General features: G+C 44.9%; 1 protein-coding gene across 1 annotated transcript in view; it reads left to right on the top strand.

The window, feature by feature from the left end:
- LOC141437171 (inositol polyphosphate-4-phosphatase type I A) overlaps window positions 1-18440 on the top strand; it is a 94621-nt gene that overhangs the window by 53754 nt on the left and 22427 nt on the right. The window contains exons 5-10 of the mRNA XM_074100435.1: window positions 8605-8766; window positions 10351-10706; window positions 12043-12230; window positions 14097-14253; window positions 15305-15498; window positions 17806-17915. Coding sequence (XP_073956536.1) covers window positions 8605-8766; window positions 10351-10706; window positions 12043-12230; window positions 14097-14253; window positions 15305-15498; window positions 17806-17915 — 1167 coding nt within the window. The remainder of the gene's footprint in view (window positions 1-8604; window positions 8767-10350; window positions 10707-12042; window positions 12231-14096; window positions 14254-15304; window positions 15499-17805; window positions 17916-18440) is intronic.

Below are 18440 nucleotides of genomic sequence, written 5' to 3'. Positions count from 1 at the left end.
GTGAAAGCGTAACAGACAGACAGACAGACAGACAGACAGAGTTACTTTCGCATTATAATAATTAGTATGGAATATGGATTTATTCGGTTTCCTAGTAAAATGTGTTTGGAACGAAGCTTTATTTGTGCACGTTAAATTAAAGTTTCCAATTTTGAAACCTATTCGGTTTTCCATCGTAAAATTAGTTGGACATTTTATAGAAAGTCCTAATATTAAACAATATTGAATTGGAATTATGATTTTTTTTACTTGATCATATAATAATTTCTATTCGCAAAATTAGCAAGCTATAACATTTAACGGCATAGTCAGAAATTCTATGACTTGTATTTACGAGTATAGTATAATGTTTATTAAACTTTAATGAATAAATTAAACCAAATAATAGGCCAAATAATAGGAAAGACGTGGTGGCCGAGTGGTTTGACCTATGGCCTCTCAAGCAGAGGTTCGTGGGTTCAAACCCCGTCTCGCACAGACTTCTTGAATTTTTCGGAATTCATGGCGAAAATTAGGTTTGAAATTTAACACGAGTCCTACGGTGATGGAAAACATCGTGAGGAAACCTGCACAACCTGCGAAGCAATTCAATGGTGAGTGTGAAGTTCCCAATCCGCAGTGGGCCCGTGTGGGAACTACGCCCAAGCCCCCTTGTGCAAGATTGCACAACTTTTTAGAGTCTTTTAGGTTTTAATACATCTTTTTATTGTCTATGGATTTTTATATGTGACTTGATTATACTTTTGTTCCAACGGAAAACCAGTGCCTATTCTTTTAATCCAAAATATTGTCCATCTACCGGTAAAAATTATGAATACGCGTTCCAAAAGTGCAAAAGTAAACGTGCCCAACATGGGAGGTGGTGTGACATCCCTGGCAGGGCAACAGGAGTCTTCCTCGTCGCGCAGCCAAGCGCGCGACCGCCTTTTCGCATCAGGAGTCTTCCTCGTCCGCGCAGCCAAGCGCGGACCCGCCCTTTCGGCATCAGGATCTTCCTCGTCCGTGCAGCGAAGCGCGGACCCGCCCTTTCGCATCAGGAGTCTTCCTCGTCCGTGCTGCGAAGCGCGGACCGCCCCTTCGGCACAGGAGTCTTCCTCGTCCTGCTGCGAAGCGCGACCCGCCCCTTCGGCATCAGGAGTCTTCCTCGTCCGTGCAGCGAAGCGCGGACCCGCCCCTACACGCCGCACAGTCGGCACCTTCCCGCACGTCAAGTGGCGCTACCTCACGCTCTACCCAGTGGCGCGGCAGCTGGAGGCTCAAGCCCTGCACGCACGCCGACTAGCGGACATAGAAAATGAACGTGAGCGCCTGGAGGCAGAGCGCCAGGCGGCGGCGGCAGAGCGAGCGGCGAGCGAGAACGGCATGTTGCCGAACTTGAGCTGAAAGCTAGTCTCGCTGCCATAGAGGCGGGCGCTAGCCAGCGCGGCGGTAGCCGCGGCACGCGTAGTCGTGCTAGTGAACAGGATTGGGTAAATAATGTGATTCCTAATCCTACCGAACAACATTTACTTAGTGCCAACCCGCCTTTCAGATTCGATGACACCGTGGTCCAGTGCGCGACACAGGACCGAGAGCACCGCGCGGCCTGGTGCCGTGGCATGTGATCGCTCTCCCAAACAGTATCGTCCTGAAGACGGAGGAGTGACGCGCTTAGTTAATTCGTTGGAGAAGTTAATTAATAAAGTTAATTCTCCCGTCACGAAGACGGATTTGCCTACTTTCGACGGCAAGTCTTATTTAGATTGGTTAGCTTTAAAGCGAGCTTACGAAAATACAGCTCAAGGTTTGTCGGCAATGACAATTTAACGAGGCTGTCATGCGCTCTGCGTGGAGCAGCGCGCGAGGCCGTGGCGGGGCTGCTGGCGGCGGCGCGCGCGCCCGCGGCGGTGCTGGCCGCGCTCGACGCGCGCTTCGGCCGCCCCGAGCTCGTCGTCATGCACGAGGTGGCGGCGGTGCGCGCACTGCCTAAGGTGAGCTACGACGGCAAAGATCTCGCTATTTTTGCGAGCCGGGTACGCAACTGCGTAGAAGTTATCCGCCTGCTAAATCAGCCGGATTATTTATGTTCACCCGAGCTATTTCAAGCACTGTGGAGCAAGCTGCCTTTACTGCTGCGTCCACGTTGGTTGGATTATGCCCATTCTTGTGTTGATTGCGTTCGAAAATAGAAATGTTCGCAGATTTCCTGTCGCGTGAAGTCGATCTGCAGTATAGGTTTGGGGCGTGATGGATTATACGTCGCCCGGCGCCGATCGGCAGACCGCATACAGAGACAGGGTAAATATTGTTGCTGAAAAAAATTCGAATAGCATTCCATCACCAATAAAACACGATTGATAATTCCGAAAATATTTGTTCGCTATGTAAACAAACTCACGAATTATCTAATTGCAGTAAATTTGTCAAAATGACAGTAAATGATAGGTGGCAGTTTATCAAAAATAATAAATTATGCCCCAGATGTTTCCGAAAAGGTTTTCACAAATTCAAGCCTTCTTGCACTAAAAAAGTATGTAGCGTAGATGGTTGTGGCATGCGTCATCACGTATTATTGCATGGGTCAAAACTTGAGCGCGCGGTCACCGCGCACGTCGACGTGGAAGACGACGATGACGACGACGAGCCCGCGCCATCGATCTCCAGCGCAGCCGCGCCCGCGGCCCGCAACGCGCCCGCGGCCTGCAGCGCGCCCACGGCGCTCGCACCGGCATCGCCGTCCGACGACTCGGACCACGAAATATTGACGCATGCAACTTCATCGTCACCTAAAGAGTTCCGTTCGCCCGCTATTAAAAATAGTTGCCGTGACCGTGTCAGGACCTTCTGGTAGTGTTAACACATACGCATTATTAGATGACGGCTCCACAGGGACCTTTATAGACTCTGACATTTCTGCTAGGATTGGTGCTAAGGACCTGAAAAACTAATTCATTTTAGATTGTGTAGGTGGTCTAGAAAAAGACGTTAACGCACAATACGTCAATTTCAATATAAAGGGGTCGCCACTCGACTGAAACACACTGCATCAAAAAGGCGAGATCTTTTAGTGGTTTAGATGCTGCTCGTCAGTCTGCACATCACGAGAGCGTGCGCAAGTATGCGTACCTCGCTGACATAGCTGGCAATTTTTGTTATGAGGACGTTAAACCAATGGTGATCATAGTATTGATAACTGGCATTTATTCTTTGCCATAGCTACGCGCAAGGGAACCAACACACAACCCGTTGCTATTCTGACTGCTTTGGGCTGGGTTTTGTTTGGTTTCGGTTGCAGCAAGACTAGACAAGTTGACGTTGTCAACCACACCACACTGAACGAGCCTGAAATAAAAAATGATCGTTTTATTTTAAAAAATCTTATTAGGCCACAAAGTAAACTCAATTCAATATAAATTAACAGAAATTAAGCCCACAGCGCTGAGCACGAGTGCGTTGTGCAGGTTCTCGAGTGAACGGCACTCGAAACCATCGCATCGCTCTCATCGTTGTTTGCGGTCGCATCTTGCTTCAAGACGCTTGGCGCAAGGGTGTGGACTGGAGCTAAGAGCTCCCTCAAGGAGACTGCGCTGCGTGGAAGTTACGGTACCAAGGACCTAATCTCAATTTAGAGCTTGCCTATTCCACGGCGCTATAACTTGAGTGATCTCAAGGCAGTGAGTTGCGAATTCTATTTGTTCTCAGATGCGAGTGAGTGTGCATTTGCAGCTGTCATCTACTGGCACCTTAGTTACAAGACGGTGACATTAGGCTCTCTCTCTCATCTGTGGCAAAGTACAGCTTTCGCCACTTAAATCTGTTTAAATTTCGACTTTGAGTTAAAGGCGCTCTATTTAATAACTGCACGTCTTGCGACGTCTATAGGCGAAGCCCACCGTCTGATGCTTTGCGATGTGGTTTTCTGGTTTAATTCAATTACCGCTCTGGGTTGGCTTCGTAGTGACGCTCGCGCCCTCAAGCCTTTCGTGGGATCCCGAGTGACTTAAACGCTGCGGATGTTGCCACTTACTTTAACACTCTGCGTTTTCTCCAGAATGTCGCTGCAGTTCAGTATCTGCTTTCCTAATTTCTTCAGACTGGCCCGCTGAGCTTTAGATCGATATTAGCAGACTAGGCCGTAAAGAGTATAAACAAAATGCTCTTAGTCATCTTATCACTGAAACTGATCTGCCGCGCACCAGTCTCCGCAAATCCAAATCATTTCGGCTCCTGGATGAGAATGGTGCGAGCAACGGCAAAGCGCATCAATTCATTTCATTATTGCGTATGCGTAGTCTACAAAGTCGAGACCTTCATTTTAATCTGTCTCGTCTAAGGAAGTTTGTGTACCTTCCAACCTGCTTGCACATCCTCTCCTAGTATGCCCATATCTTCTAATTTTCAATTTGGCCACAAGAGTATCTGTAGGTGATTTACAACTACCTGAAGCCCACATCTTACGGCAGAGAAGTACAGAAAAGCCTTTGCCACAAAGCAGTTGCCCCTTTTCAAGTTGTCACCCTTCATCAACGAAATTATCACATGCCTCGTCAAATAGTCGTAGCAACATTAAATTTCGACTGAATACATCAAGCTTTAATGGCGAGAACGTGAAAGCAACAGATCTGCAGCGTCAAGAATAATGTGCTAGAAGAAACGCTACAAGAAAGAGCTCTTTCTGATGAAGTTTTGACAACCTTTGCGACAGAAGCTGAAGTTATGGTAAATTCACGGCCACTAACTCGTATTTTGCTGGAAGATGCCGACGAGGTACTAATGCCAGCGCACCTGATTCTTGGAGCATCATCTGGGCGCCCAGTTCCCGCAGCTCTTAACAAATCTGATCTCGGCAGGAGCAGATGGCGAAGTGCTGACAGGCTAGCCGATCATTTTCTGGCAATGCTGGATGAACGAAAATCTATCCTTATTACCACCAGAACAGGAAGCTGCACTCCACCGCAATTGCAGAGAGTGACATAGTGATTGGCATAATAATTTTCTGCGATTTTAATGATTCCGATCTGCTCTGTCGTTCGTGGCTCAAAGATCGCTTCACCGGCTGTACCCTGGACGAGATGGGGTAGTTCGAGTCGCAGAAGTCACCACCGCTGCTGGCGCCTTTCTCAGATCACAGAAGAAGTTAGCCCAGATCCTCGTCCCTTTAAAAAAGGGGGAATGTGGCAAGATTGCACAACTTTTTAGAGTCTTTTAGGTTTAATACATCTTTTATTGTCTATGGATTTTTGATATGTGACTTTGATTATACTTTGTTCCAACGGAAAACCAGTGCCTATTCTTTAATCCAAAATACCCCTCATTCCGAGAGGAGGCCTCTGCCCAGCAGGACGTATATAGGGTGGCGATGATGATGATGAAAATAATAGGCTATAATTTTTCAAAATATATAATTAGTCCGCCACTTAGATAAAACAAAAAAAATTTTTTTGTTAATTAAACACAAAATATGGATATTATACCTAGTCGGGTAAAGTTCCATGTGACGTCGCACCTACGTATTTTTTTACTAAGGAGGATTTCACGGGTCACGGGCGTCCACCCCCAACTTTGACGTACTTCTCGTAATTTTGTTTCATTTACTTAAATACATATTAAACCAAGACACCGAGAACAAACATTCGTATTATTCATAAAAATATCTGCCCCGGCCGGGAATCGAACCCGGAACCTCAAGCTTCATAGTCAGGTTCTCTAATTACTTGACCATCCGGTCGTCAAATAAGAACTTCGCACCTTAAAATTAAACTGAAATAATTCTTTTTTTTTTTCATTTTAAAATTCAATCACATTGTGTTTCATTTAAAATTTATTTTGGAATGTGAATAATATAAAATTGTTTCAGTTTAATTTCAAAGGTGCGACTTGTACTACAGGTTCGATTTATGACCACCTGTTACAAAGTAATATTATTGATACCTCGCGCAGGTTAGTTGTCACCCTTATACCCCCACCCCCCACCCCCTGCATCCTTTGCACAATCACCCAAGCTTTTATCAGTTGATAAGACGCAGCCGGACGCATCGCACGCGTAGAGTGAAAAGTGCACTACTTGGGTAAAATGCGTTTGCAGCCCTACGCGGGCGGTGCGTCCAGCAAGGCGAACACACGATGCAGGTAAGGTTATTATTATTATTAATTTGGATGGGATCGGCGTATTTAGTTGACGGTTAAAAATGGCGGCGGAGTAATGACCTCATCTCCCAGTTGACCCCACGCTCTTTTGCCGCCCTCTCATAAACAAAACTGAGTCGAGACCTTTTTATAGACATACATAACATAGTGTTACAATTTTTCAAGCACGAACTTCTATTTTCAAATTTTGCCAATTTGCTCCGACAACACAAAATAAATGTGTTCGGTTTTTGAAAAAAAAAACCGGTCAAGAGCGTGTCGGACACGCCCAAAATAGGGTTCCGTAGCCATTACGAAAAAATCAAGTGATGTTTTTCTAAGAATTTCGTATTTTATACGGAATCTTCCATAGTTTAGGTATATTTTATACCCTAGGCTGCTATTTACTCTTAAACTACTAATAATTCTCAAGCAAACTTAACCGTTATAGTTTTCCTTGAAAGTTTGATATACTTACTACCATCCTGAATTTTTTCAAATTTTTCCGCCCACCGGTTTAGATTTTAGAGGGGGGGAGGGGACGCTCGATTTTAATGAATATTTGCACCTTAAAGTTGAATATTTCGCAACCATATCGCTTAGCAAACCCCTAATGGTTTTAAAAGGCCTATCCATATACCCTACACTATAGGGTTGGATGAGAAAAAAAATCACCCCACTTTACGTCTATGGGAGGTACGCAAAAAAATTTTTTTACCTTTTTATTATACTATTTTGTCGGCATAGTTTACATATATATCCGTGCAAAATTACAGCTTTCTAGCATTGATAGTCCCTGAGCTAAGCCGCGGACGGACGGACAGACAGACATAGCGAAACTATAAGGGTTCCGTTTTTGCCATTTGGGTTCCGGAACCTAAAAACAACGACTGCCAATTCGTTTTGTTTTCCTAACAAAGAGTTTATCATTCTCTTTTACTTAATGAAACCTCTCGTAATCTATCGCCGCTCCAACAACCATAAAAAAAACTCGATCGCTGCATTCAGGTGTGATAATTGTACAGACCGAGCCAAGAATTATCAGTGTTATGATTTACGAAATTACTCCAATGAATTTAATGTTGACATTTCATTGAATAAATTGTTCTCCACATAGTACGTTCGGCAAGTTATTCTTACAATTGATTTGTACTTTATGAAGTACGCGTGGATTTACTTACCAAAAATAAATCCATATTTGCAACTTTGAAGTCTCGGAAAAACTTGAACCCAAGGTGCAAAGGTAAGACGGTGAAAGAGAAAGGTAAGAAAGGTGAGACGTATTTACTGGAATAGGTTTTAGCTTGGACGCGTGAGTACGCGTTCCCGCCCGCGATTCTTTAGCGTACGAGTATTTAGGAGTACGGCGGCTGACAACGTTTTATTGACAACTTTTTTATTGAATAATTTATAAAATTTGCTGACAGTCCTAAGCCTGTGTAAAGTATGTAGGGAAGTTTTTAGTCGGCATTTAATATAAGTTTAAATTTAAAAAAATATGGAGTGTGAAGACTGAACTATGACGCTGAATTCGGTAGTTCGATATTCGTAAAACTACTAAAACTAGTACGGCTTATACGCAATCACGGGAGCGTATTTACGGGAATCATTTTGTTTACGCAATAAGTCAATTGAGTTAAGTATTCGTAGATACTCGTGGACCTAGTCTTTTTGTGGACGCGTACTCGCAAGACTCAGTCCGCGTTTTGCCTAGTACGTCTCACCTCTAGTGCAAAGGTCTCTTTTTCCGATAATTTCATCAAATTCGAATCGTTGAAGCCGTAAAGGGAGAGAATATTACGTCTTCGATTTTAGGGTTTCATATTCCACAGACCGTCGTAGTCGATACATGTTTAACCCCCGACACAAAAAGAGGGGTGGTATAAATTTGACGCTAATGTCTGTCTGTCTGTGGCATATTAGCTCTTAAACAGATGAACCGATTTCGATGCGGCTTTTTTTATATGATTGCGTGTTTCTTAGCTATGTTACATAGAAACCGGTTCTTCCGTTTTTTAAGATTTTGAACTTTGAAATTGCAATCCCCGACATTGCAGCTTTATCAACGTTTCTGATTTGGTTAGGTTATTTTTACTTGTTTAATAAATCATAGCTTGACAATACATGTTGTTGAACGGAATTGTCATTATTTAAACTTCATATATCCTCGCGCTCGCTTTGAATCTAATTGTTTCGGAAATAAATTTTAATTGACGTAGTGTAAAACAAAAGAGAAACAAAAGAATTTTCACTTTCTTACATTGTTTTAAGTCCATAATTCCTTTGAACTCATTGTGTACATTCTATTGCACACTGGCCGGAGGATATAACAAAAGTTAAAACGTTTTGATTGTTTTAAGTCCATAATTCCTTTGAACTCATTGTGTACATTCTATTGCACACTGGCCGGAGGTTATAACAAAAGTTATAACGTTTTGATATTCAAGATTAGACAGAGAAAGAAATACTAGCGTTTGAATATGAGGCATCCCTTTCCAGACATGCAGCAACCCGTGCTTCTCCAAGACGATACTGTTCCGAGCGAGCGACGGTCTCACGGGGGAGGCGGTCGTCCGTATAGCCGTCTACGACGTCAAGGAGCGCGTTTCCGAGACGGCGGTGCCCATGGGGTTCACGTCGCTCACTCTCACCACCATACAGGTATGGTGTTTGGGCGCTTTAAAGGTCCTTGCTTTAGTTTACTTGTTTTAGATTTTTTTTTTATTTTATATCAGTGCTGAGCCGTGGCGGCCGAGCGGTATGACCTATGGCCTCTCAAGCAGAGGATCGTGTGTTCAAACCCCGGCTCGCACCTCTGAGTTTTTCGAAATTCATGTGCGGATTTACATTTGAGATTTACCACGAGCTTTACGGTGAAGTAAAACATCGTGAGGAAACCTGCACAACAAACCTGCGAAGCAATTCAACGGTGTGTGTGAAGTTCCCAATCCGCACTGGGCCCGCGTGGGAACTGCTGCCCAAGCCCACTCATTCTCAGGCTGGGATGATGATGATATCAGGTGCTTTATAGGCCAATTTTGGGCTCCGCAGAAAACCAGCGTTGCTGCACATAATGTGCGGCAACACATGCTGAGTGGAGACCCTTTTTGGTATCCTGCCGTGTCACCAACTAACATAGTTTTAGTGCTAGTTCTAGTCTTAGTTTTTAGGTGGTACTTATGGAGCCAAAATAAACCTTTCTCTCTTTTCTCTCTTTCTTTCAACGCCGGATTGACGGGTGCAAATCTGTACTGACGTTTAATAGTGCGCGGACACATTACAGTAATTTCAAGCGCGTCACCAGCCCCCAAAAAAGGTTGTGGCCATGGCCACCCGAAAATCGGTCAAGTGCGAGTCGGAGCATGAACTCTCCCATGACCCTGACTCGTGCATGAACGACCTTTGAATTGGATTATTACCCCTTTTCCGCTCATCAAGACATAGGTCATCCGAGCATCTCAATAGACCGTGAAAGTGTATTGTCACAAGTCCATTAGGGTTGTGGGCATGCCCATCGTGTCCACAACGGTCCTTGACTCATTTTATTAGTTGATATCGATAAAAAAGATAGTCGGAGTAAAAAAAGGTTCGTCACACTAAGATCTATTTTCCTTTGCTCAGTATGAGCGATAATCTGCTTTACCGATAGTAGGGCATACTGCGTCAACCTGTCAACCTGCTAAACATAATCAGGTGACCATACCAACCCTACCACTACACCTTGGCACTGACAAACACTGACAATTAAATAGAACATTATTATTTGATTGAAACTTTTACGAAAGGTTTTGTATCGATATGAAACTAGATATATGTTAGAGGTGTATACTATTTTGACCTTTGTTAGCATGTCAAGTAAGTATAATTTGATGTGCACTTGACTACTTAGTACTTTGGTTTCAAAACGTACTAAGAGTCTATGACTTTGTAAAGGAATCAATTTAATAACTGACGAAGGTTTTCCTACCCCCACTGTACAACCGTTGTGTAATTTTAAGAACTTGAATTAAGAAGAAAACGACTACTTAATAAACTTTTTGAGGAATTAACTTCTTTAATATTTCATGTTAAATTTTAATAATATCATCATCATCATCATCACGCTTAGGATTCTACTTTAGAATCCCTCGCTACACTCTGGATTCTATTGTAGAATCCTTCGCTACATTCTGGATTCAATGTACCGCCCTCGCCGTAAATACATAATTTTGCTCCCTTGTGACACAAATAACTATTCCCTAACAGGAAGCCCAGCGTCTCCGAGTAGCCCTATCAACCAGAGAGAACAAAACAGTAGGCTTCGTAACCATTAACGGATGGAGCTTGGAACCATCATACATTGGCACCAGCCCGAGTCATACCAACGACAAAAACAGCATAGAGATACCACAGAAGGTCCTCTGCCATCGGCGTTCTCAATCCCTTCCGCCAAGACTCGGGTTAAAACTCAAGTTCCCATCATACGGGACGTTGTTGAAGCAGAATTTTGTGAACAGCCATCAGGTCACGTATAGGTTTCATTCGGGATTGGGTGGAGATATTACGGTGCACGAAATCATGGCTGAGGCGAAGTTGTGCTTTCAAATGCCCGCTGAGCTGCTGTGAGTATCTTAAAATAATTTTTATTACATTGCTTCAAACTGTGACAATAATAATTGTTGAAAATTGCTTCGGCATATGAAGCCGTGGTGGCCTAGTGGTTTGACCTATCGCCTCTCAAACAGAGGGTCGTGGGTTCGCACCTCTTGAGTTTTTCGCAATTCATGTGCGGAATTACATTTGAAATTCACCACGAGCTTTGCGGTGAAGGAAAACATCGTGAGGAAACCTGCACAAACCTGCGAAGAAATTCAATGGTGCGTGTGAAGTTCCCAATCCGCACTGGGCCCGCGTGGGAACTATGGCCCAAGCCCTCTTGTTCTGAGAGGAGGCCTGTGCCCAGCAGTGGGACGTATATAGGCTGGGATGATGGGATGATATGGACCTTATCCCAGAGCTGTGGTCACAAATATAACACAGTTGAACAATCTATCATTTCTGAAACGAATGTACAGTCGTCATCGGATATTTCGGTGGGGCCAAGGTTGTCGTATATAACGAAATATGACCGCTAATATGTTCAGAATAGAGTGCATGTTCCGATATTTTTACCCGACTGCGAAGAAGGAGGGTTATGTGTTTGACGCGTATGTATGTATGTTGTCTATTTCTATGTCCTCTCGTAACTACTCAACGGCTGAACCGATTTTGATAAATGATACGTCATTAGATTCGTCTTAATGACGCGAGTGACACTGGGTACATGAAATTCTTAAAAAACCAAAATGGCGGATTTTTGGCGCCAAATAGTTAGTTTTGAAAAAACGTTTTTCATTAAAACCTATCGAGTGGGGTATCAAATGAAAGCTAATAATTAGCCCATTCTAAAAATATATGGGTTATAACCGTTTTGATATACCATTTTCACAGAAAAGTGTGAAATAATAAAATAAATTTAGAAATCAAAAAACAAGTCTGGTGGGCTAGAACTTTGTTGAGTAGCTAACTTAAAGTTCAACAGACGGGACCCATTTAAATCGTGACGCTCAAAAATTCTTACCTAATGGGTCCCGACTGTTGAATTTTAAGTTAGCTACTCAACAAAGTTCTAGCCCACCAGACTTGTTTTCTTATGTTTAGTTTTTTTAAGGCAGTCGAGTTTTTTGATTCTTAAATTTATTTTTTTATTGACTTCCTCGGCTTTTCAGAACTATCTGATTGCCGACACTACTTGCGTAGAGCTAGGGTGGGACGTTACATTAAGTATTTTTCCTTTTTTGGAAAACTCTTCCACTCGGGCGGCAGTGGCGTCGTCCGACATTTCCAAATTGTATAGATTGTAGGTACAACTGTGAGCGTAGTTTTTTACACGTTTGCAAAAAAAAAACATATTTTTAGCGACATCTTCATCCAACGCGAAAAAGAGCTTTTAGAAGAGCTCCTCTCAGTCGGCGAGATCTGTGGGCACTGGCAGAACAAACAGCTGGAGCTAGTGAGCGCTCATGTTACGCTGTTGAAGCACTACTGCCACTGCCGGCGTTGCCTGCTCGCTCCGGAGGCGCACTTCAAGCCGAGCTGCAAGAAAGGTCAGTGGACTCTTCTGACCGCGGTATCAGACTAGCGTTTTTTTTCTACTAATTTCTCACGCACAGGCTTTTGCAGGTGGTAGGACCTTGTGCAAGGTCCGCCGGATTGCTACCACAATCCTTTTTTTTTTTTTAAACTACTATTTTTCCGAATGGGATCGAGGGATGGGCATAGGAGCAGAGGCAGACCCAAGAGGAGATGGCGGGACAACCTGAGCGCTTTTCAGCTCGATTGGCAGGTGCATGCCCAGGACAGGGAAGAGTGGCGGAGAAAAGGGGAGGCCTTTGCCCAGCAGTGGACATAATACAGGCTAATAAAAAAAAAATCTACTATTTTTAACGAGGCTCTAGTACACCAATGTGGACTATGTCAGCCTCATGGGGAGCCTCAGTTATATACACCACACTACAAATTTTACGCTCTCCGTTGCACTGAAGCCACGTCTCTGGATGCAAAGGCCTGTCTAATGAACCTGTAGATCAGCATCGCTTCCTCTGAAAGCGATCGACTCAGAATTACATTTACTACCACCATCTTGCTCGCTAATCCTGCCGTGAAGCAGCAGTGCTTGCACTGTTGTTTCGGCGTGGAGAGTAAGACAGCCGGTAAATTACTGCACTTGAGGTATCCCATCTTAGGCCTCTAGGTTGCAACGCATCTGCAATACCCCTGGTGTTGCAGGTGTTTATGGGCGGTGGTGATCTCTTACCATCAGGAGACCCACTTGCTCGTTTTCCATCCAGTAGAATAAGTAATGGTACCGGCCGAACAGTGCAGTCTGTAGTAGAGCTATATATACCCGAAAACCACTCATAAATATCTATTAGTTTAAGAGAAAAAAAAACCTTTATTTCTTGAGTTATTACTGTTTTACTACGGAACCTTGATTTTTTATATTAAAATTTTGTGAGTTATGTGGACTAATTGTGAGTTAACTATATAAAAAAAAAGTCAAAATAGCTACGGCCTTTGAAATACGGGCGGCATACACACACACACACACACACACATAATTATATGTCATTGTTATTGGTAATTTAGTTACCAGTTCCGAGTTAGGCGGTTATTGTAAGATTTACTGCCTAAATACTTATACTTGGTTCGGATATGTGTGTTAACTAAATGTAAACAAAACAACGTCAATTGGTGTATTAAATATTGAAATTTCCCCATTAAACTATCTAAACATTTACATTTCTGTATTGAAATACACTAGTCTAGTTTGTATTACAATGATAGATAAGTAAAATGTATAAAAAAACCTTGAATATACCAAATCTGAAGTTTGTTTACATTTGATTAAATACCTATCCAAACCAAGTATAGTCATGATCAACTGATTTGTACTACTTTTTTTTAGCATTAGAAAGAAGATAAACTATCTTGACGTTTCTTTTTATTGAAAAACACATTTGAAAATTAAGTCGCAGCAAATATGTACAGTACGATTACTTGGAGTTAACACTTGACAAATGGACGTGCCTTCAGTCAATTTTCAACTTTGAGATTATACAAATAAAATAGTTTTTACATAATCTGTAAACGTAGGTAGCGGTATACTAAACATGGCTTTATTTGTATGACGTCAAAGTTGAAAATATGCTGAAGGCACCCCCATCTGTCAAGTGTTAACTCGAATTAATCAAACTGTAATAATTAGCAAGGACATACGACTATGATCATTTACATGCTTTTGGTATCATAAGTAATAGTTACTGTTCTTTTCAAAACGTTATTCAATTAAAAGACTCGTCAAGATTGTTTACCCTTTTTCTAATGCTAAAAAAAACAAAGTATAGTTGAGGGACGTGTCATTTTATAAGCTCTACATTATTTTTGACGCGTTTCACCGCACACTCCCACAGACCACGCAAGCTTGGAGTTCGCGCCGGTGAATCTACACTTACAGCGTATGTGGGTACACAACGACACCCTGAACAAGACGGGGTTCCATGACGTCATCACCGCTGGCGCTTTCGCCGCGCACGCGCACAAAAACGAACGGACCGGTGGATTGATAAGGTGAGGGAAGAGTTTTTAATTTTTGAGGTCCGACTTATACTAAAAACTATAAGAGATAAAAAACTCCGAATGGTATTAGTTGGGGTAGGAATCGGACCCGGTTGTTCGTAATTTCTTGAAGCGTGCTTTAACATAACATAAGCGTTGGCATACACGGCCTTTCGGGATACTGGCTTTTTGCCGGAAATATTTTAAAAGCTGTTATTTAACTTGCAATGTATCTTGTATCTATGTATGTGCGGGTGCGGGTCAAATCTTGCAAGTTAAATTTGACCTACTTGGAGTAGTCTGATTGTCTTTAAATTTGGCATACTTCTGTAAATTGCGTGACAATACAATAATCTGGCAGTGACATCCTGGTGGTCCGGACAGGATCGTCTCCGCCGGATTCTCTTCAACGATTAATGGCATCGACTTGAAATTTGATATGCAAATTACAGTTAGCAAAAAAAAGCTTTTATTAAAAATGAAATTTTTACCAAAAACTTTTGTCCCATTTCCCACTGATCCATTCCCCGACTGTTTCATATGGACGAATGTTTTTTTTTTCAGAAACTGTAAACTATTCAGGATATATTTCAGGACTATCCTGTAGAGCGCTATAGGTTAGGTTAGTTTTATAACAATCCTGAATTTAAAAAAATCGTTCAAATAAAACATTTCTCAAGGTGTTCTCGAAACGGTTAGGTATCTTACATACTTAGCATTTTTTTAAATTAAAATTTAGAAAAATATTTTCTACCGCAGAAGCCGTTCAAAGTACAAATTGAGAAGTGAAATTTCTAGTATTATAGTATTTCATGTAGTGTCAAAGAAATCGAAACGCGTGGGTAAATATCGCATTGAAATCGATAATGATATGGTTTTTTGTGGATTCAGTACAACGCTATATCGATTTTTGATCTCTCGATGCGACCGTTCCCTACGCTATCTTTGATAGTTAGGTACTGTGGCTGACTGAAATAGCGTGGCAGATACGAACATTCTCGAGAAAGTACGATGGGAAAGCATTGTTCACTGTATCTGTATTTGTATTAATTTCATTTATCAGGCTAGTTCAACAAGCCAAAGACGTGAACAGCACAAAGGCGGCCATAAACTCCGCAACCGCCAACAAGATATTAGCGGAGTACGACAACGTGGTGGCGACGCGACGCTTGAGGGACAGCGTCGTAATGGCGGCGGAGCGCGTCGGTGCGCTGGTGCGTGCCGGGAGGGGAGCAGTGACCGGTGCACTGGTCGAGGGTGAGTCAATACAATACAACACGACAACACAACATAAAGTGGTGGCGACGCGACGCTTGAGGGACGGCGTCGTAATGGCGGCGGAGCGCGTCGGTGCGCTGGTGCGTGCCGGGAGGGAGAGCAGAGACCGGTGCACTGGTCGAGGGTGAGTCAATATAATACAACACGACAACACAACATAAAGTGGTGGCGACGCGACGCTTGAGGGACGGCGTCGTAATGGCGGCGGAGCGCGTCGGTGCGCTGGTGCGTGCCGGGAGGGGAGCAGAGACCGGTGCACTGGTCGAGGGTGAGTCAATACAATACAACACGACAACACAACATTAAGTGGTGGCGACGCGACGCTTGAGGGACGGCGTCGTAATGGCGGCGGAGCGCGTCGGTGCGCTGGTGCGTGCCGGGAGGGGAGCAGTGACCGGTGCACTGGTCGAGGGTGAGTCAATACAATACAACACGACAACACAACATAAAGTGGTGGCGACGCGACGCTTGAGGGACGGCGTCGTAATGGCGGCGGAGCGCGTCGGTGCGCTGTGCGTGCCGGGAGGGGAGCAGAGACCGGTGCACTGGTCGAGGGTGAGTCAATACAATACAACACGACAACACAACATAAAGTGGTGGCGACGCGACGCTTGAGGGACGGCGTCGTAATGGCGGCGGAGCGCGTCGGTGCGCTGGTGCGTGCCGGGAGGGAGCAGAGACCGGTGCACTGGTCGAGGGTGAGTCAATACAATACAACACGACAACACAACATAAAGTGGTGGCGACGCGACGCTTGAGGGACGGCGTCGTAATGGCGGCGGAGCGCGTCGGTGCGCTGGTGCGTGCCGGGAGGGGAGCAGAGACCGGTGCACTGGTCGAGGGTGAGTCAATACAATACAACACGACAACACAACATTAAGTGGTGGCGACGCGACGCTTGAGGGACGGCGTCGTAATGGCGGCGGAGCGCGTCGGTGCGCTGGTGCGTGCCGGGAGGGGAGCAGAGACCGGTGCACTGGTCGAGGGTGAGTCAATACAATACAACACGACAACACAACATAAAGTGGTGGCGACGCGACGCTTGAGGGACGGCGTCGTAATGGCGGCGGAGCGCGTCGGTGCGCTGGTGCGTGCCGGGAGGGAGCAGAGACCGGTGCACTGGTCGAGGGTGAGTCAATACAATACAACACGACAACACAACATAAAGTGGTGGCGACGCGACGCTTGAGGACGGCGTCGTAATGGCGGCGGAGCGCGTCGGTGCGCTGGTGCGTGCCGGGAGGGGAGCAGAGACCGGTGCACTGGTCGAGGGTGAGTCAATACAATACAACACGACAACACAACATAAAGTGGTGGCGACGCGACGCTTGAGGGACGGCGTCGTAATGGCGGCGGAGCGCGTCGGTGCGCTGGTGCGTGCCGGGGGGGGCAGAGACCGGAGCACTGGTCGAGGGGGAGTCAATACAATACAACACGACAACACAACAACATAACGTGGTGGCGACGCGACGCTTGAGGGACAGCGTCGTAATGGCGGCGGAGCGCGTCGGTGCGCTGGTGCGTGCCGGGAGGGGAGCAGAGACCGGTGCACTGGTCGAGGGTGAGTCAATACAATACAACACGACAACACAACAACATAACGTGGTGGCGACGCGACGTTTGAGGGACGGCGTCGTAATGGCGGCGGAGCGCGTCGGTGCGCTGGTGCGTGCCGGGAGGGGAGCAGAGACCGGAGCACTGGTCGAGGGTGAGTCAATACAATACAACACGACAACACAACATAAAGTGGTGGCGACGCGACGCTTGAGGACGGCGTCGTAATGGCGGCGGAGCGCGTCGGTGCGCTGGTGCGTGCCGGGAGGGGAGCAGAGACCGGAGCACTGGTCGAGGGTGAGTCAATACAATACAACACGACAACACAACAACATAACGTGGTGGCGACGCGACGTTTGAGGGACGGCGTCGTAATGGCGGCGGAGCGCGTCGGTGCGCTGGTGCGTGCCGGGAGGGAGCAGAGACCGTGCACTGTCGAGGGTGAGTCAATACAATACAACACGACAACACAACAACATAACGTGGTGGCGACGCGACGCTTGAGGGACGGCGTCGTAATGGCAGCAGAGTGCGTTGGCGCGCGCTGGTGCGGGCCGGGACCGTCGCCCTGGTCGAGGGCGAGTCACAATACAATACAACACAACGCAACACGCTACAACATACAAATCAACGGAATACAACATACAGTCAACCAATTTGGGTCCTAGGCCATCAATTACCTTATTATAATAAAATACGTTTGTATTCTATGGCACTTCTTTTAATTTCCAGATATAAAAAGCAAGGCGAAGAGCATGCTCGCGCTGTGGGAGCCCATAGCTGTTGAGGAATCGCTGTCCGTCATCGGGTGGCCGCAGAAAATCAACGAGACCGAAAGTCAGGTGTGTAATGTTACTTAAATATTTTTACAATGCACGTGCTCGGAAAGTGCCTCTTGACGTGGGTCAACATATCCATAGAAAATTAGTGATTCCTGCACGCATCCACAAGTGTGCCGTAAAGTTGTATGGATTTACTTACCGCACTTGTGCGGTAAAGTAACTTTTTAAATTGCCAAATTATGTCCAAACTATTGTTAAAAAAATAAGTCTAAAGAGTCGTTATAGTTAGGCTTTGAACAAATAAGAAAACGTTTGATGCAACCAACTGAATATTTACTGATAAGATAATACAGATTAATCGCGACAGAAAAGAGAACGTTAATTTTTTTTTCATGTAAACTCGTATTTTAATTCCGTCTAAAGTTATGAAAAAAAGGAAATAAATTCTTGAGTCCAATTCGGACCGTGCGACGTCAAGCGCGCGCACTCGAAAGTTAACCAATGAGCTTCCAGTGCGCGCGCACGACGTAGCACGAACCAATCATGGTTACCCGTTCGCGCCTGTCATGAAACCCCGCCAAAGTA

The sequence above is a fragment of the Choristoneura fumiferana genome, chromosome Z (assembly GCF_025370935.1).
Source record: "Choristoneura fumiferana chromosome Z, NRCan_CFum_1, whole genome shotgun sequence".
Taxonomy (NCBI): Eukaryota; Metazoa; Arthropoda; class Insecta; order Lepidoptera; family Tortricidae; genus Choristoneura; species Choristoneura fumiferana.
This window is presented reverse-complemented; position numbering and strand designations above follow the sequence as displayed.